We start from the raw sequence: 25,786 nt of genomic DNA, 5'->3' as shown, positions 1-25,786 counted from the left end.
TAAATGATAGCTGGTCCTATTCAACTGCATATTTTCCGAAAAGCTTAACTAGCTACTTATAATAATAGCTAACATTTATAAAGTACTTTTAAGTTTGAAAGAGGCTTTACATGTTGTCCATCAATAACAATCCTGAGAGGTAGAGGTGCCATTATTATTCTTATTTTATAGATGATGAAAAGGGGGAAGAAATTAAATGACTTGCCCATGTTCACAGTTAAGTCTCTGAAGGTGGGTTCAAACTCAGGATATATGAATCATATAACCAATTGAATCAATATTAAAAAATTAAATTAAATAATATATTGTTGCATATCCAAATACCATTGTAGGGTAAAAAATACAAAGAAAAGTTTCTCTGTAATTATTTTATTTGTTTAACATTTTTATTTTGTTAATTTATTTTAATATTTTATTTTTTCTTCAATTACATGAAAAACAATTTTTAACCTTCATTTTCTAAAAAGTTGAGCCAAATTCTCTTTCCTTCCCTCCCTTCTCTGCCTCCTTCTGAGACAGCAAGCAATCTGATACAGATTTAACATGTGTAATAGTGTAAAACATCTTCCTATATTAGTCCTTTTGTGAAAGTGAATGGAAAACAAACAAAAGAAAAGTGAAAAAATAAAATATGTCTTAGCCTGCATTCAGATTCTATCAGTTCTTTCTCTGGAAGAGTATGGCATTTTTCTTCATGAATTCTTGAGGATTGTCTTGGATCACTGTTTTGCTAGGAAGAGCTAAATCATTCATAAAATGTTCATCATAGACTATTGTTGTTACTGTGTACAATGTGTAGGAAAATATAAGTAAGGTAATGGGGTCACCAGGGATATTACAATAAACTAAGTGGTTTGTGGGAACACACTCTAGGATTTATGAGAGACTGGACCAGGGTGAAGAGACCAGAGTTTACTGGATTTCCACAGGAAAGGCAGTTGATCTTAACTGTCACCCAGCTTCCACTTGACCAGAGTATAGTAACAGGCTAACAAGGTAAAAGGGACTTAACAGCTTTAATTATGTTAGACTAAAAGGTGGGAAAGGATTTCTATACTTAAAATCTAAGGGATAAAACCACAGGGTAATGGGAGGACTTATTCTACTCTTTTTTAATTATTTTATTTTAAACCCTTAACTTCTGTGTATTGACTTATAGGTGGAAGAGTGGTAAGGGTGGGCAATGGGGGTCAAGTGACTTGCCCAGGGTCACATAGCTGGGAAGTGTCTGAGGCCAGATTTGAACCTAGGACCTCCTGTCTCTAGGCCTGACTCTCAATCCACTGAGCTACCCAGCTGCCCTCGGACTTATTCTACTCTTATCTAAGTGATCTAAACTAACAGGGCCCAAGGAGCTATAAATGGAGTCTCTGGGTTTCTGCCTCAAACTTGAAACCTGCCAGCCTTGAGTACAGCTAGGGCTTTTGTGGCTTTGGGATACTCACTGCAATCCACTGATGATCTCTGGATGCCAGGAGCTAAAGTTGTCTCAGGAACCAAGTAGTAAGGGTTTTGTTTGAAGCACTGTACGCCAGAACTCAAACTACACCTCTTCTCTTGACTCTGTAGATCTTGTCCTTTACTAGATGCCACACCACACAGGATCCCAGGGGAAAACAGGAAGCAGGGTGTCCTTTGCTCTGAGGTCTCCCAGGCTGGCAACAGTTTTGCCTACCACTCATGGAGTCCACACTCAGGGCACTTCCTCCTCCTTCATTCTAACCTGGAATTCCCAGCTCCAGCTCCTTCCTGCTAGGTACTTCCTAATCAATATATAATAACCTAATAACCAGCTAATCTAATCTTACTCATAACAAATGTTCTGCTGTTTCTGCTCAGTTCACTTTGCAATAGTTCATGTAGGTCTTTCCAGGTTTTTCTCAAATCATCCTTCTCATCATTTCTTTTTTTCTTTCAAAAATTCATTTAATTAATTTAGAATATTTTTACATGATTACATGATTCACGTTCTTTCCCTCCCCTCCTCTCACCCTCCTCCAATAGCCAATGAGCATTTCCACTGGGTTTTACATGTGTCATTGATGAAGACCTATTTCCATATTATTAATATTTGCAATAGAGTAATCATTTAGAGTCTATATCCCCAATCATATCCCCATCGAACCATGTGATAAAGGAAATGTTTTTCTTCTGTGTTTCTATTCCCACAGTTCTTTCTCTGGATTTGGATAGTGTTCTTTCTCATACGTCCCTAATTATCTTCTCATCTTTTCTTATAGCACAGAAGAATTCCTTTACAATCATATACCACAACTTGTTCAGCCATTCCCCATGTTAATTTATTTTAACATTGATTTCTTTTTCAATTTTGAGTTCCAAATTCACCCATTGAGAAGGCAAGCAATATGATTTCAACTGTCCATGTGAAATCATGCAAAATATATTTCCTCGTTCAAATAAGTTTTTTTTTAAAGATTTTTTTTTTAATTTTTTAAACCCTTAACTTCTGTGTATTGACTTATAGGTGGAAGAGTGGTAAGGGTAGGCAATGGGGGTCAAGTGACTTGCCCAGGGTCACACAGCTGGGAAGTGTCTGAGGCTGGATTTGAACCTAGGACCTCCCGGTCTCTAGGCCTGGCTCTCAATCCACTGAGCTACCCAGCTGCCCCTCAAATAAGTTTTAAAAGATATTTGACAGGTCTTCTGAAAAAGTGATGGTCATCCACAGGGATGTGTGGGAGTCAGTTCCTACCTGCTCTAGAGAACCTATTGTTAAAAATTCAGTATGAGTATTTAACACTTCAGAAATCAGCACACCCTACAAATTAGGGCTTGATTTATTGTTTTTTGATTGTCTAGTGTTAAAGAAGTAATGAAGACAATATCAATAATACAGATTAAACTTTTAAGTTTGACCTGTGTACATTCTCCTTTGGGTGAGCTGGTTGTTAAACATTTACCAGCACACTACTGGTTACATATTATGGTCAGGGAATTTATATAGACTCTTACACACACACACACATATATATATATGTATATTTGTGTGCATTCATACATGTGACACACATCAGCCTCCACACAAGACATACTCTAGTTCCATAACTCTGAATCAGCATGTTATTTACGATCACTTTCTGGCTAGTCTGAAATTCTTTTCACGCCTTAGCAATTTCTGCTGGGATCTTCTCTTCTCAAGGTGCAATTTTCTTAAGAGATTAAATTGGGAAAGGAGACAGGGAGTGAGTGGGAAAAGGGGACCTCAGAACACGGGTTCTTTACAGTAGACAAGAAGCCAAAAAGAACACAAGATCCTCCAACTACCTCTTGCTAAGGGCAGAGGTCCGTTGACGTCACATCCTCCTCTCCCCGCTCCCAAGACCACATCAGTTCTGAGCACGCGTACTCTTTTGCCACCGCCCCTAACCCACGCTGCCACTGGCACCGAGGGTCCAGCAGCTGTAGGCTATTGGTTAAAATTCGGGCCAATGACAGCAGGCGTTGTTCGTTTGCTCCTGTCTGTGGGCTGAGGAGCGGTGCTTTAGGCCTAGAAAGAGTCATCCGCTCTCTGTGGTGGCTTGGGCGCCATGAGCTCCATCGGGACTGGGGTAAGTCTTGTTTTCTCCGCGCGGCCCAGGGGTACAGTATCGAGGTGGAAGCTAAGGTATTCCCCGCCCTACCTTGGGCCCCTCTGCCTTTCCCCACTGTGTGGCGTTTCCGGCCCTGCTGGCAGGTTTATTTGAGAAAGGCTACCCCCACCCCCATCCCCTAGGCCCCGCGCTTAGGTAGCCTCTGGAGAACGTGACTGAGAGGCCCGAACCCTAGGAAACCGCGCCGTGAGAGCGTGGCGTCCCCGGCGACCCAGCATATGCCGAACGCCCGGGGCCTCCTTCTTCGGTTTGCCGAGTCATTTTCATTAGCCAGCGGAGGAAACCGAAAGTAATGAACCACCGCGCCTAGGACAATTGGCGAATTGATGGGGAAGGGAGAAGGAAGGGTTGAGCACGTCCCGAGATTTCCCCTTCCCAAGCCAAGAAGGTGGTGGGATCCGAGATCTTGTGTAACCCGAGAAATCTGGACGGAAGAGACCCACATACTCGCCGTAGTGCTGAGTCACGAGGCTCTTTACATGGATCTCTCCATTTCCTCCGCATCTTTCCCGAAAGGGCAAGAAAAAAAATGCCAAATAGGCTCTTAAGAAGGCATCAAAAAATCCTGTCCTTGTGTCTGAATCCTGAAAGATAATTAGGAAAAGATAAATCTGATTTAGCGCTGTGGTTTTTTTTCTGTTAAGCTATCCAAGACCAGCCCCACTCTCCTTCCTCCCCTCCCCCCATATAAGTTTATATGTTGCATGAAAGAGTATTTGCAGTTTTAAAAGTCAGGTTATAAATTTACCTTACTTCTCTTGGCAGTTAGGCCGTAATGGATTTTTTTTTTTTAAATCGATGTCAGGTAGTGTTTCTGTTTTTACTGGGAACATTTTTTCGCTTCAATTTACCATCTTTTCTCAGCTATACTATCTATACTTCTGCAAACTCCCATCAATATATACAGTTGTTAAACTGAGGTCCATATCCCTAATGTTTATAATTTGCAAGATTCTCTGGAATAGGTCCAAGTTAAGGCCTATTTAAAAAAAAATTCATATGTATGAAACTAAGCAGGCAAAATGTATTTAAGTTCCATGAGGAAAAGTTAATGGCTAGTTTTTCATGGAAAATGTTAATACCACATAATACTTCACATGTGCCATTTAATTTTTTTTAAACTCTTATCTTTTGTCTTAGAACCAATGCTGTGTATTGGTTCTAAGGCAGAAGAATGGTAAGGGCTAGGCAGTGAGGGTTAAATGACTTGCCCAGGGTCACACAGCTAGGAGTGTCTGAGAGGAGATTTGAGACTAGGACCTCCTGTCTCAAGGCCTGGCTTGCAGTCCACTGAGCCATCTAGCAAAGGCTAGTTTTGTTTAGAATATGGTTGTGTATTAGGAGAAGTGTTATGAAATCATGATATGATAGGTTTGAGAGCTAGATTGTAGAGGACTTTAAATGTCATATAGGAGTTTGTATTTGGAGCTTTGGGAGCAAAAAAAAAAAAAATGATCTGATCAGACCTGTGCTTTAGGAATATCAGTTTTTCAGATATGTGGATTATAGATGTCAGAGCCTGAAGGCATGTAGGGAGATCTAATAGGAAGGGACCTTAGAAATCAATCAGCTGGTCCAACTCCCTTATTTTACAGATGAGGTTCAAAGAAAAGTCTGATCATGGCTAGCATTCATCTATTGCTTTAACAATTGCAAAATACTTCATATATATGTTATTTCATTTGATCAGCACAACAACACTGTGAGGTGTATGCTATTATCTGTTTTACTGATGAAGAAACTGAGGTAGGTGATAGGACTTGCTCAGCATCACACAGTCACTAAGTCTTGTAGGGTAGATTTGAACTCCAGTCTTCCTGACTCCTCAGGTCTTCTGACTCCAAATCTAATGTGCTTTCCACTGTTAACCTTCTGAGTAATAAGGCATAGATATGAGAGAGATGGAGATAAAATTGACAAAACTTGATAACTTATGAAATGAAGGGGGATGAGAGATAATTGGTGTCTTAAGTTTTCATTGACCCTTCTATACCAGTTATCTGTTATGCTTCCCTTGTCCTAGATCTAGGAATTCTACCTCTTATCCTCATAATCCCTGTGATATATAGTCTTTTAAATTTATTACCTTAAATGCGGATTCACGATCTAATCCCTTTCCCATCTTTCCATTATATCCCTTTTAACTCTCCCACTCATTTTTTTTTTAAACCCTTACTTTCCGTCTTGGAGTCAATACCGAGTATTGGCTCCAAGGCAGAAGAGTGGTAAGGGTAGGCAATGGGGGTCAAGTGACTTGCCCAGGGTCACACAGCTGGGAAGTGTCTTGAGACCAGATTTGAACCTAGGACCTCCTGTTTCTAGGCCTGACTCTCAATCCACTGAGCTACCCAGCTGCCCTTCCCCCCACTCACTTATAAACATGTCTTCATTTTAGATCTTTTTCTTCTGGTCCTCACAGAAATGTGGCTTTCTCCTGAAGATGTCTCATTAGTTCCTTTCCATTCCCTCTAATACTGGTTGTTTCTTTTTTCTTGTTACTTGACATACCAGGGCCAGGAGAAGTACTTCTTATTTTCTACTATCACTATCAGATCTTTCTTTGTACCATCATCACTTGTAACTTAAACCTTTTTTTGAAGTTTACTCCATCTTTGTACCTTAACTGTATCATCTAAAACTGTTAATCTTAAATTCTATACATCCCTTCTTTGATCATAATTTAATATTCTTCTACATATCACCATCTGTGGAGGCAGAGCCAAGGAGATAAGAGTAACAGGAAGCAGTACAGCAAGATCCTATCCCAGTGATGGGCAGCCTTTTGAGCTTGGTGTGTCAGAATTCACCAAAAAACCAAGCATAACTTGGGTGGTGTGTCACTTTGAGAAAAAAAAAATTTTGCGATATTTATAGTTTAAATTACAAAAATGTATAATTGTAATATGTAATTGTATTTAATAAACCAAAATAGGTAAATTAATATAGGTAGAATTGTCATCTATGGTGCACAGAGTGTCTACACTATATTATAGCAAATGTTTCATCCTTGGCATGCAGCTTCATACTTCTTTGTATGAGGCCGCATGTCATCGAAAATGGCTACATGTGTCAGCATGCATGTCATCACCGTCCTATCCCATACTCTTCCAAACAGATCTAGAAAATGAACCAGACCAAATCCTGATGGGAAAAGTGAAGAAAAGTCACAGTGATTCATTTTTCTGTCTTAGATTGGCACAGACAGAGGTTTGTGGAAACTGAGGACTGGATTGGGCCAAGAACATATTTGCAGCAAATTTAACATTCCACTGCCCAAAGAGAGGCTGCGCACCAGGGCAAGCAGAAGTTCTAGACCCAAATTGGCATACTTCCCTGGGACAGGTGCCATTTAGCAACTTTGTAAGATTCCATGTGGACAGACTGAGGAGGAGATACCTTGACATTTCTTCACTTCAGTTCTAAGACTGCTACCAGCTGACTCTAACAAACATTACAGCCAAAATCCAGAATTTCCAGGTCAAAGAAAAAATACTGTAAGCAGTCATATCATCATATCACCCTCTCTTTCACTCTTAAATTGCTTTATCCTTACCCCAACTTCCAGGCCTTTCATCCCTCTCTGCCTCCACTGCACTGGCCTCAGTTTCTTTCTCTCAGTCTTGACCCTATAGTTAACCAATTCATCCAGGCATGTCTTCCACTCTTCCCTCCTTTGTTCTCTTTGTACCAATCAGTTTTAAGTAATTCCACTGTATTCTTTCTGTTCCTACTCCTGAACTTTCAGGCATTGCTAGAAGTAGTTCCATAACTCTTTTCAATACATCCATTATAAATTCACATTTCCAAATTTCAACTGGATCCTCAGTGAATAAAAAAGCATTTTTTATGCTCTTACATTGTGCATAGTACTTTGCCATGTATTTGAGATCCTGATAGAAAAACAGAAACAGTCCTTGTTTTGAAAGAATTTAAAGGGGAGCATCTAGGTGGCTCAAGTCAGGCCAGATTGGAAGACCTTGGATTGTGGCCCAAGATACTGCCTAGCTTTGTGACCTTGGGCAAGCCACTTAACTACTTTTGCCTAGCCCTTACCACTCTCCTCCCTTAGAGCCAATACATAGTATAGATTCTAAGATGTAAGTGGAGTGGGGTAGGGGTGGAATGGGGGGAGGGAGGGAGAGAGAGATAGATCTCAACACCGGAGGTTTAGTTGTAAATAGATGGAAAGGTCTTTTTAGGTGTAGCAGCAAAATCAAATAATAATGTCATTTTCATCAATAAAACCAAATCATTTTCTCTTGATGAGCCATTTGATAATGCCAGGGCTTTTGGTGGTGAGAACTATCTTTTCCATATTCCAATAGCTGTGGAGATAGCTACTGTAGCATCACCTTCAATAATAGCATCAGAAGCTGTGCTAGAATTAGGGTGGGTGGCCCAACCCTAATTTCTGTTCTGTCATTCTGTAGTGGTACTTTTATTCTTCCATGATTTACCATCATGTTCTCTGCAGCAGTTTTTCCAAACTTTTCAAGCCCTCTTCCCCCTCCTCTCAGCAGATAACCTCGCTTTCTAACTTTATATAGGAAAATGAAGGCTATCCCTTGAAATTTCTTCATCTTTGCTGTTTCATATCTTAAAATCTTTCTAAAACTTTGTTTCTTAAACTTTCTTTTGATTCAGTCTTAGAAGAAGAGATCCTTTCCCTCTTAGAGTCAATCCTTCTGGTCATTGGCATCCTTGATCACATCCCTTTCTGACTCATCCCAAGATGACTTCCTTCATCAGACATACTTTCTTTTTTATTTTTAGTCTGTCTTGGTCTCCTTGCCAGTTGCATTCAGGCTTGTGCAGGTCTTTCCCATCCTTAAAAAAAAAATCTCTTTGATCCTATCAGCCTTTCAGATTCATCCTATCTCTTCATTTGCCAAAATCATAAAAAGAGTTCTCTAGACCACTGATGGAAAACTCATATTCTTGTAACTGCATATTGACAGGTTATTATTATCTGGGTTTTTTTTGGGTTGTTAAACATTTCCAGTTACATTTTTTTTTATTTTTATTTTTAAACCCTTACCTTCCGCCTTGGAGTCAATACTGCGTATTGGCTCCAAGGCAGAAGAGTGGTAAGGGTAGGCAATGGGGGTCAAGTGACTTGCCCAGGGTCACACAGCTGAGAAGTGGCTGAAGCCAGATTTGAACCTAGGGCCTCCCGTCTCTAGGTCTGACTCTCCAGTTACATTTTAATCTGGTTCTGGCCTTGAGTTTGATAACTTTAATTAAAGTGCTTTTACTTTATTATACCTGTCCCCTTTTCAATAACTTGAATTCTAGGTTCTGACCCTGTAGCTCAATTGAAACCTCTTAAAGGTCACTGTGGATCTCTTAGTTGATAATTCCCATACTCTTTTCTTAGTTCTCATTTTCCTAGAACTTTTTGCAGCTTTTCATACAGTTAATTACTCTTTTTATGAGTACTCCATCTTCTCTTGGCTTCTGGGACAATGCCCTATCTTGTTCTTACTACTTCACCATTAAGTCACCTTGCTGATCTGTGATCCTCTTCTCAACCCATAAGTCTTCCAAGACTCTGTACTGAGCCCTCTTCTCTTTCATCTACCCCTTTCAGTCCAGTTTTTTCTATGTAGACACTTAAATACACAAATTCAACATTTCTCCTTAACTTCATCTAGTTTGGCCTGTTTGGTTGCTAGACAGTCCCACTTGGATAATGTCATCACTTGAAACTCAATCACCTTCCTTTGGAAGCAAAGAGAAGTGTCCTATCTATTCATTCGTATTTTCCCTCTCCCCACTCTGTCCCTTTCTCAATATGAGTGATTTCATTTTTAACTAGCCTCCCTTTCAGTATAAATAGTAGTCTGGTTCACTCCCCTTTATTAAAGGTTTCCCTTAACCTAATTCTTATGCAAAACCAACCACAAAGGAAAAGAAGACTCTGCAAAGTCCCAAAGGCAGCTACTGATTAATAGGCTGCATGTCAGTAGAAAATATATTAGTAGGTTACTTGGCTGATGGATTTTCTTCTGCAAGCTAATTGACTAGTGCTCATCAAACTGTTTTTGTTATGTTCCCTTCCTCCTCACCCCAAAAATAAAATTCTTATTTCTTTTGAAGGAACTCCTATCTTCCAAGCCAATTAGACTCTTTGTTCATTTCTCATAGCCAATTAATTGCTAAGTCCCATTGATTCTACCTCTTCCAGCCCTTTCTTTCCACCATTAGGATGAGCATCACCCTATCAGAGCTTCATTACTCTTCTAGACCAGTGGTGGGCAAACTGCTGCCTGCAGGCCAGATTGGGGGTGGGGAGGCTGAAATGTTCTATCTTGCTGAGTGACATTATTCCTAACCTGATGAATACAATAAGTAGGATACAATACAATGAAACTTCACAAGAGTTGCTTAGAAACAGACAGATTTCCTTTCCTTTGGCCCCCTCTTTAAAAAGTTTGCCCATCACTGTCCTAGACTATTGTATTAACCTCCTAACCAGTCTCTCCCCTCCCAGTTTATCTTCTACCTAGCTAGCAGAATAATTTTTTAAAAATTAAGTCCATTCATTCATTTATTGATTCACTTATTTATTTATTTGCTCATTTATTTATTTACTTATTTGATTTAGGATATTTTTCCATGGTTACATGATTCATGTTCTTTCCCTCCCCTCCTCCCACCCCCCTCCCATAGCCAACATGCAATTCCACTGGGTTTTACATGTATCATTGATCAAGACCTATTTCTATATAATTAATATTTACATTAGAGTGATCATTTAGAGTCTACATACCCAATCATATACCCATAGAATCATGCGATCAAAGCAAATGTTTTTCTTCTGTTTCTGCTCCCATAAATCTTTCTCTGGACAGAATAATTTTTTAAGGGCCTGCTCTGACCATGCCACTCACTCCACTGCTCTAAAACTTTTGGTGATTCCTTGTTTCCTTTAAGATAAAATACAGACTCCCTAATCATCCTGGTATTTAAAGTCCTCCTTATTTTGGTTATAAACTTCCTTTTCAGCATTACCTTATGCTATTTCTCTGAGCATTTTGTGTGATGGCTAAATTGAACTACTAATTTTTCCTCAAACACCATCTCCCACTTGTGTATTTATGCAAGCTATTTCTCATCTCTGGAGTGTATTCCTGCCTAATATTTGCTATTTAGATACCATATTTTCTCTTAAAGTCTAGACCACTGTGTGTCTCTTCTCTCACCTCCCCTTAATGTTTATATTTTATCCTCCATTAGAATGTAAGTTTCTTAAGTTCACTGTTTGTTATATATTTAGCAATACCAAAGATGCTATGTTAGTGCAACAAGCTTATTTTTGCTTCCTTTTTCCTCTTAGTATGATTTGTCAGCCTCAACTTTCTCTCCTGATGGAAGAGTTTTTCAAGTTGAATATGCTATGAAAGCTGTGGAAAATAGTAGGTAAGGGAAATATTTTACTTGTATAAGGAATTTGTATGCAGATTTTGTCAACTTTCAAACACTGTCTTGTGATTTTGAGATAACCATTTTCTTGGGTTTGAGGGATTTTGGAAGTTTGATACTTTGTTTCTAAATTCATTCTGGGGACACTGTTTTTTTACTATTTACTAATTTCTTCTAAAATGTGTCATTTTGTAGTTTCTCTTCAAAGATAAGAGTGGGAAACAGTCTTTTTGGAGGAGAAATGTACTTTTTAAAAATAAAATTTCCTTTTATTATGCATTTAGTATTTTTAAAAAATGAACATTTCTTTACATAAGATTTTATTTGAAACAATTGACTTTTATATAGTTTTTAAGAGCATATTAAACTTAACACAGTAGTAAAAATTGTATTTTATGTCCTTTCCTGAACTTAATTCTACTTTTTTGTGTGTATTGCTATTCCCTAACTCACTCCCTCTCAAATAGAAGTAGCAGGTAGACCCTAAATCTTTAGTGCTGTGACCATCTATTTTTTTTTTCTAATTTTAAACCCTTAACTTCTGTGTATTGACTTATAGGTGGAAGATTGGTAAGGGTAGGCAATGGGGGTCAAGTGACTTGCCCAGGGTCATACAGCTGGGAAGTGTCTGAGGCCGGATTTGAACCTAGGACCTCCTGTCTCTAGGCCTGGCTCTCAATCCACTGAGCTACCCAGCTGCCTCTGACCATCTATTTTTAACATTTAATGTAGCTTTCAAGCCATTCATGTTCATAACCTCCAAGTTACCTTGGACTCTTCCTGATCCCTCACTTTTCACTTCAGTTAATTGCTGAGTCCTATTGATTCTACCTTTATGACATCAAATTCCCCTTTCTTTTCACAGCTAGGAATGTCACTCATTCTTTTAGATTAATGGTGCTAAACTTAAATCTCTGGGGTTTTTATTACATACAAATTAACATTATGTTGCATTGCATTTTTATTTTGTTAAACTTTCCCAATAAGATTTTAATTCTTGTAGCATAGGATATGACATTTTTGTTTTTTGGGCCATTGAAATAACCTCAAAATTAGTCTCCCTGATTACTAATCTCTCTTTTCTCAGACTATCTTCCACCTACCTAAAAGAATAATTTTAGAAGAGTTACAGGTCTAATCTGACAGTATTAAGTGTATTAAGTGATACTAGAGCTGGACCTTGACTGGAGACTTCTAGAGCCAGAGATAATTAAGGAGAGCATTCTAGACATTCAACAAAGGCACAGAGATGAGAGAGATGGAGTATTTGTGTGAGCAACAGTAAGAACGAGTGGAAGTAACATAATAAAGCTATAAAGATGGGGTGGTGCTAGATTGTGAAGAGCTTTAAATTTCGAGGGAGTTTATATTTGATGTTAGGTAAAGAAATAGGGAACTTTTGGAGTTTGTGTAAGGGAATGACATGGTTATATCTGTGCTTTTAAGGAAAATTACTTGACAACTATGTGGAAGACAGGTTGGAGGTGTGGAGAGACAAGAGGTGAGGAGACCAGTTAGTAAGCAATTACAGCAGTATGACAGATGGTGAGAATCCAAACTCGGATAATGATTGTGTGAGTTGAGAGGAGATATTTTAGGACAACTGTTATGGAGGTAGAAGTGACAAAAATTGGCACTGATTGGATATGTGGTATGAGTGGGGAGTAGAGGTTGAAAGTGTTGGTGATTAGGAGGATGGTGGTGCTCTTGAGTGAAATAGAGATGTTCAGTGTGTTGGGTTGGGGGCAGGACAGGAATGAGTTCTGTTTTAGGACATTTTGAATTTGAGATTCCTAAAGGATGTTCAGTTTATTTTTTAATTTAGTATTAGATATTTTTATTTACATTTCTTTTAGGAAAATTTTCCACGGTTACATGATTCATGTTTTTACTTTCCCCTTCCCCCCACCCCCCTTAACCTCATAGTCCAGGCACATTTCCACTGGTTTTAACATGTGTCATCAATCAAGACTTATTTACATATTATTGATAGTTGCATTGGTGTGGTCATTTCTAGTCTACATCCCCAATCATGTCCACATCAACCCATGTGTTCAAGCAGTTGTTTTTCTTTTGTATTTCCACTCCCGTAGTTCTTCCTCTGAATGTGGGTAGCGTTCTTTTCCATAAATCCCTCAGAATTGTCCTGGGTCATTGCATTGCTGCTAGTACAGAAGTCCATTACATTCGATTTTACCACAGTGTATCAGTCTCTGTGTACAACATTCTTCTGGCTCTGCTCTTTTCACTCTGCATCAATTCCCGGAGGTCTTTCCAGTTCACATGGAATTCCTTCAGTTTATTATTCCTTTGAGCACAATAGTATTTCATCACCAACAGATACCACAATTTGTTCAGCCATTCCCCAATTGAAGGACATACCCTCATTTTCCAGTTTTTTGCCACCACTAAGAGCGTGGCTATAAATATTTTTGTACAAGTCTTTTTATCTATGATCTCTTTGGGGTACAAAACCAGCAGTGGTATGGCTGGATCAAAGGGCAAGCAGTCTCGTAGCGTTCTTTGGGCATAGTTCCAAATTGCCATCCAGAAATGGTTGGATCAGTTCACAATTCCACCAACAATGCATTAATGTCCCAATCTTGTCAAGGATGTTTAGTTTAAATTGCCTAAGGTATTGTATAAGAAGGTACTGGGGAGAAAGATAATGGCTAGATAGCTTTATGAATCATCTGCATGTCCCAGGCCAGAGCCTTGGGGACAACTATAGTTAAGAGATGAACTATAGAAGTTGATCTCTTAAAAGAGACTGAGAAGGAACAGAAGAGAACCAAGGCAGAGCAATATCCCAAAAACCTGGGGAGAAGTGGTCACTTGAGGAGGAGAGATGAAGAAGAATGAGGATGAGGAAAGACCTTTTTAGTTAGTGGTTAACTTTGGAAAAATGAGTTTACACAATTGAATGAAAAGAGAATGAAGAAGTTCAGCATAGGAGAATGTATTTTTTAGTTGATACTTATACCATTTTTATTATTTTAAAAGTACTTCCTCACTACAATCCTTGTAGTAGAAATAAAACTTAATAATAGTTAAAACTGACAGTGGAGTAGGCTAGACTATAAGATAACGCATTCCCCATCATTAGAGGTCTTCAAACAGAAACTCATGGCTATTTGTGATAGATGTGATAGAAAGCTATTGGTTAGACAAAGGACTTTTTAGACCCCCCCCCCTTTTTTTTTAAACTCTTACCTTCTGTTTTAGAATCAATACTGTGTATTGGTTCCAAGGCAGAAGAGTGGTAAGGGCTAGGCAGTTGGGGTTAAGTGACTTGCCCAGGGTCACACAGCTAGGTAGTGTCTGAAGCCAGATTTGAACCTAGGATCTCCTTTCTCTAGCTCTGACTCTCAATCCATTGAGCCACCCAGATGCCCCTAGACCCCTTCCAAATTTGATGTTCTGATTGTTATCTAGTTTTGCAGATACAGAAACAGGATTCAGTAGACCTAACTGTGACACAATAGCTGTAACTTTCTCTTGTTGATGCTAGAACTTTTGACTTCAAGCCTATTATTCACCACCTGTATCCATATGCACCCTTGCTGGGATACTTAGAAAAACAAAAGTTGTTATGGAAACTTGCCTGCTCTGTGTCCCACTCCACTTTTTTTACCATAGAGGCCCTGAAGTTACCAGTTTCAAACTCCTTTTGAAAGGGACAAATGTTTGAAATTGACTGCTTGTTTCTTAGGTTTTTAATTTCAAAGAGTAGGTAATGAAGACATTTTATAGTCTCTCTAATAGTTTTTCTTTTTTTAAACCTTACCTTCTGTCTTGGAGCCAATACTCAATATTGGCTCCAAGGCAGAAGAGTGGTAAGGATAGGCAATGGGGGTCAAGTGACTTGCCCAGGGTCACATAGCTGGGAAGTGTCTGAGACCAGATTTGAACCTAGGACCTCCCATCTCTAGGCCTGGCTCTCAATTCATTGAGCTACCCAGCTGCCCCCTCTCTAATAGTTTTAAAAGCCAAATTTTCCTTTTGTGGAGATGATATTGGTATCATTTCTTTCAATGTTATGTGAGGTAGCACCATATCATGCCTCATCTGATAGTCACATCTGATAAAAGATCTATAAATAAAAAATGAAACTTTGGTATTCCCTAATGTCTTAGACAAATTATTGATAGAATTGGCAACATTAAGCAGTATTTTTTACTGAAGAAATTTCACAGTAGTAGTTTTTGTAAGATCTTATAGTCATTTCATAAAGTACTTTGGAATTCATTGGATTTGGAGAACTCAACCCATTTAGATTCCTTCCTGACCATTATTTATCATCTCCCCATTTACATCACGCATTACTATATTTCAGGCAAACTAAACAAACTATTTCAGTTGAATTTTCTATTTATCAAATTGGAATAAAAAGAATTAAGGAGCCAAAGTTTTGTACAAGAGCCCAAATCTTGACTAGTCTTAAAAGCTATAATTTTTAATCTTGAAGTAGTAGATTTAGTGCTTTAATAGCTATACTGTGTAAGGCACTTAATATGCATTTAAAAATGTGTGTATAGATTGTATAAATTAAACTTTTCTCATGGACATAATGAACTGCTTTTTTGGGGGTTCTATTTTAATCTGTTCACATTTTTTTTTAAACCCTTATCTTCCGTCTTGGAATCAATACTGTGTATTGGTTCCAAGGCAGAAGAGTGGTAAGGGCTAGGCAGTGGGAGTTAGTAACTTGCCCAGGGTCATACAGGTGAGAAGTGTCTGAGGCCAGATTTGAACCTACCTCCATCTCTAGGCCTGGCTCTCAATCCCCTGAGCTACTCAGCCCTGTTTGCATTTTAAAAGAAATCTTAGAGCTAAAACTTTTTATAATGTAACTCCTTAAAGCAGTCATTGTATACAAAATATACTTTGTACCTCAGAGAAATAAGAAATTAGAGGAGTGGAAAAAGTTTTTTCTTTTTTTTTTTTAATTGAAAAATTTTATTTAATTAATTAATTTAGATTATTTTTCCATGGTTACATGATTCATGTTCTTTCCCTTCCCTCCAGCCCCTCTCCCCCATAGCTGACATGCAGTTCCACTGGGTTTTATATGTATCATTGATCAAGACCTATTTCCATATATTGATAATTGCACTAGGGTGATCTAAAAATGTTGGGTTTTTTTCTGAAGTTAGATATGGGTTTTATAGTGCATCTTGCTACTGAGAAAGATCGCCTTTTAAGGCCTCAGGGATTGAGAGAGGCAAAAGGAAACTAGTCTTTCTCTGGCAGTTTATTTTCACTGATGGGAAGAGAAAAAGAGGGAGTGGGGTCTGTATGTGTTGGGAAGGAGGGAGAAGATGTTGGGTAATAATTACATAATTTCAGGTTTATTTGATTTTGATAGTATAATCTTGCTAGAAAAATTAAGATATTTTATCAGTCAAAAAGTGTCTTTTTTTTGAGTTTTGATTTTTAAGAAGATATTTCTATATTTCCATGTTGTGTAGAATACAGAATAAAGAATAAACATTTGTGAAAGGAATAATCAACTGGTACAACACAATCTGACAAGAATTCATGAGGTTTGGAGTAGTCAGAGAAGCCTTCATGGTGTCAGTGGAGCTTTAAAATAGAGCCTGGAAAAAGAGATTTAATGTTTCGCTTAGTGGAAGAGAGGGAACTGCACAAGGAACATAGAGACTGGGGATAAGCATAGTGTGTTTGACACAGTGAAAAAACTCCCTTGACTGGGATTGAAAGATGAAGGTTGACATATTCAGTGGCTTCTCTTTTCACTGTATTCTGTCTCACTTGGTGATCTCATCAGTTCCCATAGATTCAGTTATCATCTTTATGCAGATGATTCCTAGATATTTATATTCAACCTATCTCTTAAGTTACAGTTATGAATCTCCAGCTACCTTTTAGACATCTCTTAACTGGTTGACTAGAATTCAACATGTCTAAAACAGAATTTATCTTTTTCCCCCAAACCTTCTGTTTTGTAAAATTTCACATTATTGTTGAGGGAGCTATCATCCTCCCAGTCACTGAAGCTTGCAACCTCAGATTCATCCATGGTACCTCATTGTCACTTATTCCACATGTTTTTTATTGTAAAAACTAATTTCACCCTGGTTCATCACCTCTCATCTGGATGATATTAGAAGTTACTTACTTGTTCTTCCTGCCACAGGTCTCTTCTCCCTACCACACAACCAATCTATTTTCTACTTAGCTGCCAAAATGGTTTTCCTAAAATATAGGCCTGACCACATCAAACCCTGCCACCCCTTCCCCCCCAATTTCAGTAAAATTCAGTGGTTCCTTATTACCTCCACGATCTAATATAAGTCTTCGGTTTGGCATTTAAAGTTTGCCTTCTTACTTTCCAGTCTTACATTTTATCCTTATCCGTGCATTCTATGATCCAGCGACACTGGCCTACTTTCTGTTCCTCACACTATATTCCCATTTTCTGTCTCTCTGCCTTTGTATGTATTGACCTCTTCCTATAATGCTTTCCCTTTTCATTTCAACCTCTTAGCTTCCCTGGCTTCATTCAAGACAGATCAAATTCTACTTTCGGTAGGAGACCTTTCCTGGTCCCCTCAGTTGCTAGGACCTTTCCCTTTGAGATTGCCTTCCATCTACTCTGTTTTGTATATGTCATGTATTGTATATTTTGTATATGTCATGTTATTTACAGGTTACAGGTTGTTTTTTTCCTGTTAGACTATGAGCTTTTTGAGAGCAGAGACTACTTTTTGGCCTTTCTTTGAATCCTCACAGCTTTGCATGGTCCTTGTACATAGGATATATTTAATATATGCTTACTGAGTGACTATTTTATAATATAACATACACAATAGCTACTAATAGCTAACGTTATATAGTGTTTACTATGTACCAGATACTGTGCTAGGTGCTTTACAATTAGTGTCTCATTTGATCATCCCAACAACCTTGCAAGGTAGGTGCTACTATTATCCCTCTTTTACCGAGGGGAAAACTGAAGCAAATAGGTTAAGTGTCTTGCCAAGGGTTACACAGGAAAGGCCAGATTTATACTCAGGTATTCCTGGTTACAGATGTTTTTTAAGCATCTACTATGTACACAGGACTATACTAGATACTGGAGAAACCTACCAAAATAATTTTAGACATGATTATTAATTGTGTGTATTAAAATTTAATCTATAGATAGTGTTATACTAGATTTGAAGCCTTTAAGAGAGGCAAAACAGTTATATTTTTTATGGTAAGAAATATTTATGGAGTTTTCGAATAAAGGAACTAGCTGATGAAAGGGATATTTGGGAGAACATATTGAAAAACTGGTGAAGAGAAGGGGTAGAGATCTAGTCTAGTCTTAGCAAAACCAGCCCTGAAGCTGTTAAAAATAGAACTTGTTGACAGTGGAGACCACAAAAACAGAAGGTCTTATGAAAGACATTTCAAGGGAATAATTGATAGGACTTGTGATTGATTATGAGGAATAGAGGAATAAGTCAGATAAATTCCAAAATTAAAGACTAGCTAAATGATGTGATACTATTGACAGAATTAGGGAAGTTGGAGAACTAAGTAGTTTTGGATGTGAAGTGATTTTATTCTGGATATATTTTGATATCTCAGACATAAGCAGCTGCATTAAAATTTTGTTACTAGGATTAGTTATTTTCATAAAGTATCACAACAGTTAAAGGATAGTTCATTCATCCTTTGTAAAGAATAGTATTTTTAAAAAATTCATTCTGACTTGATTTAGAGATAATAGTTGAATGTCATATAATTTATATCTGTTCAAAAAAAAATATTTTTTCCTTCACAGTATATAGTCAAATATTGATTATTTTGTATTTAACTTTTTTTTCTCTCCCACTAATGAAAAAGAGGTGTAGAATTGATCTAGACAAAGGTGATATTATTATTATTACTAGTTATTGTTATTATAGCTAAATTTATATAGTGCTTTATGGGTTGCAACACTTTAGGTAGCTTATATTATTTGATTTTCAACCCTCTTAGGTGCTATTATTATCCCCATTTTGCAGATAAGGATCTGAGAAGTTAAATAACTTGCTGAGGTCACAGAATTAGTGTCTGAGGCATGATTTTTATGCAGATCTTCCAAGTCCAGCATTCCATATAATACACCATCTAATTATTTCCAGGCTCCGCTGTTAATCATTATTTTAACATATAGGTTTGAAAAAACTTAGTGTGTGCAATTTATCTTGTACTCCTTGCTTCATAAAATACTTGCTCAAGATGATTTTACAGCTACAATGTATTTTATGGTTACAAAATGTTACAAATTGTCATTATTTAACCAGTACTTATCAAGTGCCTACTGTTTGTCAGATTGGGGATACAAAGACAAAAATAAGGGATTACCATATAGGTCATCATGAACTCTATTCTACAATTTTTGGAGGAGGCAGATTGGTTAATTTGGAAAGAAGTCTATTTGAGTTGCAGGTAATCCTAATATGTTTTAAAGTACTTTGTAAATTAAGCTATATATTGATTGAATTTTTTTAAAATATAAGGAATGTGAACTCCTCCCCTTTCAGTTAAAAAAATTTAATTTCCCCCCCACTTGTTTCAGTACAGCTATTGGAATCAGATGTAAAGATGGTGTCGTCTTTGGTGTAGAAAAGTTAGTCCTTTCTAAACTTTATGAAGAAGGTTCTAACAAACGGCTCTTTAATGTTGATCGACACGTTGGAATGGTAAGATAACATTCCTTCCTTTTAGGTAACTTTCTTTGAAATAATTGGATTTACTGAGATGTTTTTCTGAACTGAACAAAATACACTAAAGTATTATTTATTCATAATTCAGAATTAAAACAACTTGAGGGGGCACCTAGGTGGCTCAGTGGATTGAGAGCCAGGCCCAGGGCTGTTAGGTCCTGGGTTCAAATTTGGCCTCAGACACTTCCTAGCCCTTACTGCTCTTCTGCCTTGGAACTGATACCTAGTATTGATTCTAAGATGGAGTAGGGTAAGGGTTAAAAACATCAACTTGAAACATCAGGCATGATTCTAAACTTGGAACCTGAAAAGTAGCCATGAAATGGCAATCCTGAATAGTGAGCGAGCCACAGTGAAAATGACTTTAGATGAACTAAAAATTCCTCAGATAAACTGGATTGGTTGGTTTGCCAGAAATCAGTGCACACTCAATGGCTAATGATAAGCATGAAGGCTAAAGGAAAAACAAGAATATAGAATAGAAAAGTAGTAATTTATCAGAAATAATCATTGAATGGACAAAAGATAATTTGAACATTGGGAGGCAAGGCTATTTAAGTGTGCTATGTTATAGACATGTCATCTATAGAATACTTGTGAATTGAGGTCAGAAAGTGGATGAAGAGGACAGGTGGTGAAAAAACAAGTCATCTTATTTACTCTCTTTGCATTAGGATATTATTCAAGTAGGGGCACATGGAAGAGATACTAAGTTATACATGTCAGCAGTCTGGTAGGTAGTACAGTAGCAAGTAGAGCCATGCCAGAGATCTATACAATAGTATTTAACTATCTTAAGCTAGTAGAAATAAGGGTAAAGTGTAAGCTGTCCAAAAACATGAATTCTAAATTTTTGCTAATGAAAAGATCGGAGGCTGCCTGCTTAATTGGGCTCAGTGATAGCTGAGAAGTAAAAAAAAAATATAATAAGGAAATTCTGTATTGTCTTCAGCATTTCATTGATACTAGTTTTGATATTACTGATAGAAAAACAACTGGCAAATCATGAAATTGTGGAAGGATTTTGATCTTTTTTACAAAGTTCTGAGCACAAAAAAAGTTCTTAAATAATTTTATAATTAAATTATAAATTGTTATTAAATATTACATATATTATAAATATATTACTAAACATCACTAATTACTTAATTAAAATACAATAAACTTGAAGAAAAAAATCAAATGGAGAAATGTTCTTTACCATTTCAAATACTGTGCCAATAATTTTCCAAAGTCTACAAAGTTTTGACAAAGTGAGCCGGTTTCCAATTTAGCATAGCTAACCTTAGTTTTAAACAAAGAAAGGACAAAATGAATTGTTCTTATTTGCTAATGTTATATATAGGCTCCCATAAAGTAAAGCTTTGGTGATTGGAAAATATAATCCTAGAACTTTCAAAGGTGTCAGTCACATGATTATGCATAATTATAACAACTCTACACATAGCCCGTTAAGGTTCTTATAAAGTCTACTCCACCCAATGACTTTGTGAGATAGATATTCCCATTTTATGGGAATTTTTTTGGTCTCATTTTATTGCTCAAAGGTAAAATTTATTCATCAGCCACACAGCTTCTAAGTATTGGAGCAGTGATTAGAACACTGGTTTAATGAATTCACATCTAGCATGCTTATGTATATATAGAGAAAAAAGTTTGTCCATCCCTTATTGATTATACCATCTTCTTGTGGCTTCATTGAAGGTCACTTTAGAAGCATAGGCATAGATAGCAAAGTGGTAATATTATTAAGTAATTTTAGAACTCAATTTGGGTGGTGTTCCTTATTGAATCTTTTTTTCTTCGAGAAAGATCATTTTGAAACCACAGCCTTAGTTGAAAATAACAAAGCTGTTACTATTACTAGTAATCGTAGAATGACCTTGAGATGAATTATCTTCCTTCCACTAATCTGGCCTTATTTACCCAATCTTTGGACAAAGATATTACTCAAAATATTATTATAAAAGATTTTATGAGAAAAATTGATCATGGAGCTATTAGATTAAGGCATTTTATATTAAATATGTAGTTTTAAATGTTGCCTAGAATTCTCTTCAAATGTTAATTTAAATAAAGGTTTATTGAACATTTTATTAGCCTAGTGTCATGTTTGAAAAAATGTTTTTTCGTGATTTAAGAATTTGTAGGCTTAGGAGTAAAGCCTCCTTGAAAAATACTAACACAGTATTTGAAATGGTAAAGAATATTTCTCCAAAATATACAAAGAAATGGTACACTTGAATGAGTGGGTATAGTTGATAAAGTGTCCATGATATATATGTGATGTAGGTAAATTTTTGAAGGTTACCAGTGAGTTAAAAAATGCTGATATCAACAATAAAATTGGTGATTTCCTGTAGAATGAGGAAAATGCTTTTAAAAAACTATCAGTGTTACATTCTCCCAGAGATCATATGTTTACATATTCTTCAGTCCTTTTGTGAGAGACATAAATTAATACTCCAAAGCTGATACTGGGACATTTTTCTTAAGAAAGTAAGACATAGAGGTAGGAAAGGATTTTTATCCAGTTAGCCTTATTTGATACCTACTTTATCTGTATCTAAACTGCAAGTTAATACTTTGAAAACTCTTCTGTGTAGGTGTTCCCCTCCCTTCCATCTCCATAGTATGTAGTTTTCATGAATTTTTTTAACCCCAAAATTTTATTATCTTTTGGCTAACATCCTATTGAGGGTTTCTCTCTATGCTTTAGATCAATGGTCTGCAACCTTTTTGGTTGTGAGAGCCATAAATGCGTGCGGAAGAAGGAGGATGGAGGCGGAAGGTCCTGGAATATGGGGCAGGGGCTGAAGGGCCCCCTGGGTCACATCCTGGGGCTCTGCCCGAACTGGCAGATCAGGAGGTGGAGCCAGATATGGCTCGAGAGCCATATGTTGCCGACCCCTGCTTTAGATGATGGACACATTTAGGCACATTCTTAACTTCAAGCCTTCCCATCTTGGTATAGATAGTCTCCACCAGAGCTTGAACCCTGCTGCCATAGCCTTTGTGATCTCAGGCTGCCTTTCATCAGAGATAGATTTGGATAGGCAATAGATAAAGCTAAATCTTTAATATGATAATCAGACATAATACTGACCTTAAGTTATTAGAAAAAAATTCTTATTATTTGATATACCGGAAGATAGGAAAGTTTTTAATAATTTTAGAATATATCTTCAGAAAATTGATTTCAATTCAACAAATATTTATTATGTGTTTATAAGATACAAGGCATTAGTGATGCAAAGAAATAAACTAAACAGTGTGCATTTGCTTGGGGGGGGGGATATAAGATACAGATATATAAATACAAAATACTTGTAGGAGCTATAGACAAAACACCTGGAGAGGATCAGAAAAACCATAGCTTGAGAAGCATCACCTGAGCTAAACCTTGAAGGTACCTAGGGATTCTAAAAGGCAAAAGAAAAGTAGGAGTGTCTTCTAGGCATATGGGACCATCTGGGCAAAGACATGCAGTTGGGCGATGACACACCGAATTTTAGGAATAACAAGTAGGACATTTGGGCTAGAATGTAGAGAATAAAAGGGAGTAAAATGAAAAAAAGTCTGGAAAGATTATATGAAGTCATTGTTTAAATGACAGGTTGAATCGTTAGTATTTCATCCTAAAGATATTCCTACTGAAAATTATTTTTTAGTTTTATTAGCATTTTGTTAAACTTTATCTGGAAAAAAATAATACCTTGAACAGCTCATTCCATACCTGTGCTAGGTAACTGAAGGCATATCACCACATATATATATTTGAAGGGTAAAAATGAGGGGACAAGTGATTTGTATGAATGACATTTACATGCTATACCTTATGGTCCCATCTATGCCACCTATAATTGAAGAGATCTGATCAAGGAGCACTGCCATTCCTTATACCATCTTTCCCTGATCCTAATCTATAACTGTGAGGAACTAAAATGGCACTTGTCTCCAAAATAAGGTTGAATACTCTTGCTTTAATGTGATAAAATTTATTGGTGTATGGTATAGGAGATAAAGAAAGAACCCAGAAGTATTGCATTAATTAGAGAATAGGCTTAAAGAAATTGAGTCAGTCTTTCTCCCTTCCCTTCTCTTTCCAATCTTGACTCTCTTGATCTCTTTTTAAATCTCCAAAAATTCAGAATACTTAGCTCCTCTTGAATTTGAATATTGAACAAAATTTTGAAATTATACTTTTCAAAGTGCTGAGTAGACAAACCCATACTGACATCAGAGTACCAATGTGTATTATGGAACTATATTTTTCAAACCCTTTTCTTCTATCTTTGAATTGATTCTAAGTATTGATTCCAAGGTGGAAGGGTAGTAAGGGATAGGCAATTGGGGTTAAGTGACTTGCTCAGGGTCATACAGCTAGGAGATGTCTGAAGCCAGATTTGATCATAGAACTATTTTCTGGGCTAAAGAAAATGTATATAAAGAAAATTTTGCTAACGTTTTAAAGCCTCTTCTCATTGCCTAAACTTGTTTTAATAATAATACTATATATCTTTTTTGATTTGTTGTAAACACCTTTTTATTTTAAAATCAACACTTTTCTTTATTTTAGGCAGTAGCAGGCCTGCTAGCAGATGCCCGTTCTTTAGCAGACATAGCTAGAGAAGAAGCCTCCAACTTCAGATCTAACTATGGCTATAATATTCCACTAAAGGTAAATGAAATTTTGAAGTACTTTTTGACCTTTAGTAAAATTAACTTATTTAGTAACTTCTCTTTTCTTGATGTTTTCTAGCACCTTGCAGACAGAGTAGCCATGTATGTACATGCATACACACTCTACAGTGCTGTCAGACCTTTTGGTTGCAGGTATAAAATCTTATTTTGTTAAATGTCCTTGAATGACTATGCTTATATAGTTCTTTTTTTTTTTTTTTTAAATACCTTATATTCTGTCTTGGAACCAAGGCAGCAGAGTGGTAAGGGCTAGGGAATGGGGGTTAAGTAGCTTGCCTAGGGTCACACAGCTGGGAAGTGTCTGAGGCTAAATTTGAACCAGGACCTATCCTCTCTAGGCCTGGCTCTTAATCCACTGAGCCACCTAGCTGCCCCTATAAGTTTATGCATTTTAAAAACAGATGATTGATATCATCTAGATGTCAAGAGGAAGCAGAAAGAAATAGTATTTGATGCTAGAGATAGTAAGGAACCATTGTAATTTGACATGGTTAGATTTATGCTAAAGAAAAATCACTAGGTGGAGGATGGATTAGAGTGAAGGGACAGGGAGATCAGTTGTACTGTTGGTACCAGTCAAGGCAAGAGGTGATGAGGCTTGAACTAAAATGGTTGAGTAAAGAAGAGGTTAAATGAAGATGTGGAGACAAAAAGGGCAGCATTGAAGAGTTGAGGATTATGCCCATGTGAGATTTTTTTTTTTCTATCTTTGATGCCATTGAGGTTTCTGACTACATGGATCTCTGGGTCAAAGGATTTGGACATTTTTGTCATTTTGTTTATAACTTGTTCAGTCATTTCCCAAATGATGGGCATCCCCTCACTTTCCAATTTTTGCCACCACAAAATGAGCTGCCATATTTTTGTTCATGTTGGTCTGTTTCACTTTGATCTCTTTGAGATAAAGATATAATAGTAGTATTGGTGAATATGCACAATTTTATAGCTCAATGGGTGTAGTTGTCAATTGTTCTCCAGAATGGTTGGACCAGTTTACAACTCCATCAACAGTGTATTACTATACCTATTTTTCCACATCCCTTTCAGCATTTGTCATTTTTCTTTTCTGTCGCGTTAGCCAAAATGTTAATACTTCTGTAGGAAAATTTGGAAGGATGGGTTTGGGGGGAAATAAGACTTCTGTTTTATATGTGTTGTTTTAAATAGATATCTAAGTATTGGCAGTTAGTAATGTGAGGCTGGAGTTTAGAAGACAGATTACGTTTAGATACATTAGTCATTTGTGGAGAGATAATGGAACCCATGGTAATAGATGTAATCACCAAGGAAGACCATGTAGCCAAAGAGAAAACCCAAGAT

At 37.0% G+C, this 25,786-nt stretch overlaps 1 protein-coding gene across 1 annotated transcript in view; it reads left to right on the top strand.

Annotated features, from left to right (window-relative positions):
- Window positions 1-3,461: 3,461 nt before the first annotated feature.
- Window positions 3,462-25,786, top strand: part of PSMA3 (proteasome 20S subunit alpha 3) — a 47,897-nt gene continuing 25,572 nt past the window's right edge. The window contains exons 1-5 of the mRNA XM_044664893.1: window positions 3,462-3,569; window positions 10,951-11,033; window positions 19,615-19,738; window positions 24,342-24,443; window positions 24,525-24,598. Of these exons, the coding sequence (XP_044520828.1) occupies window positions 3,549-3,569; window positions 10,951-11,033; window positions 19,615-19,738; window positions 24,342-24,443; window positions 24,525-24,598 (404 nt within the window). The 5' untranslated portion in view covers window positions 3,462-3,548. The remainder of the gene's footprint in view (window positions 3,570-10,950; window positions 11,034-19,614; window positions 19,739-24,341; window positions 24,444-24,524; window positions 24,599-25,786) is intronic.

This window comes from Gracilinanus agilis, chromosome 2 (genome assembly GCF_016433145.1).
Source record: "Gracilinanus agilis isolate LMUSP501 chromosome 2, AgileGrace, whole genome shotgun sequence".
Taxonomy (NCBI): domain Eukaryota; kingdom Metazoa; phylum Chordata; class Mammalia; order Didelphimorphia; family Didelphidae; genus Gracilinanus; species Gracilinanus agilis.
Note: the sequence above shows the minus strand (reverse complement) of the source record. Positions and strands in the feature narration are given on the sequence as shown.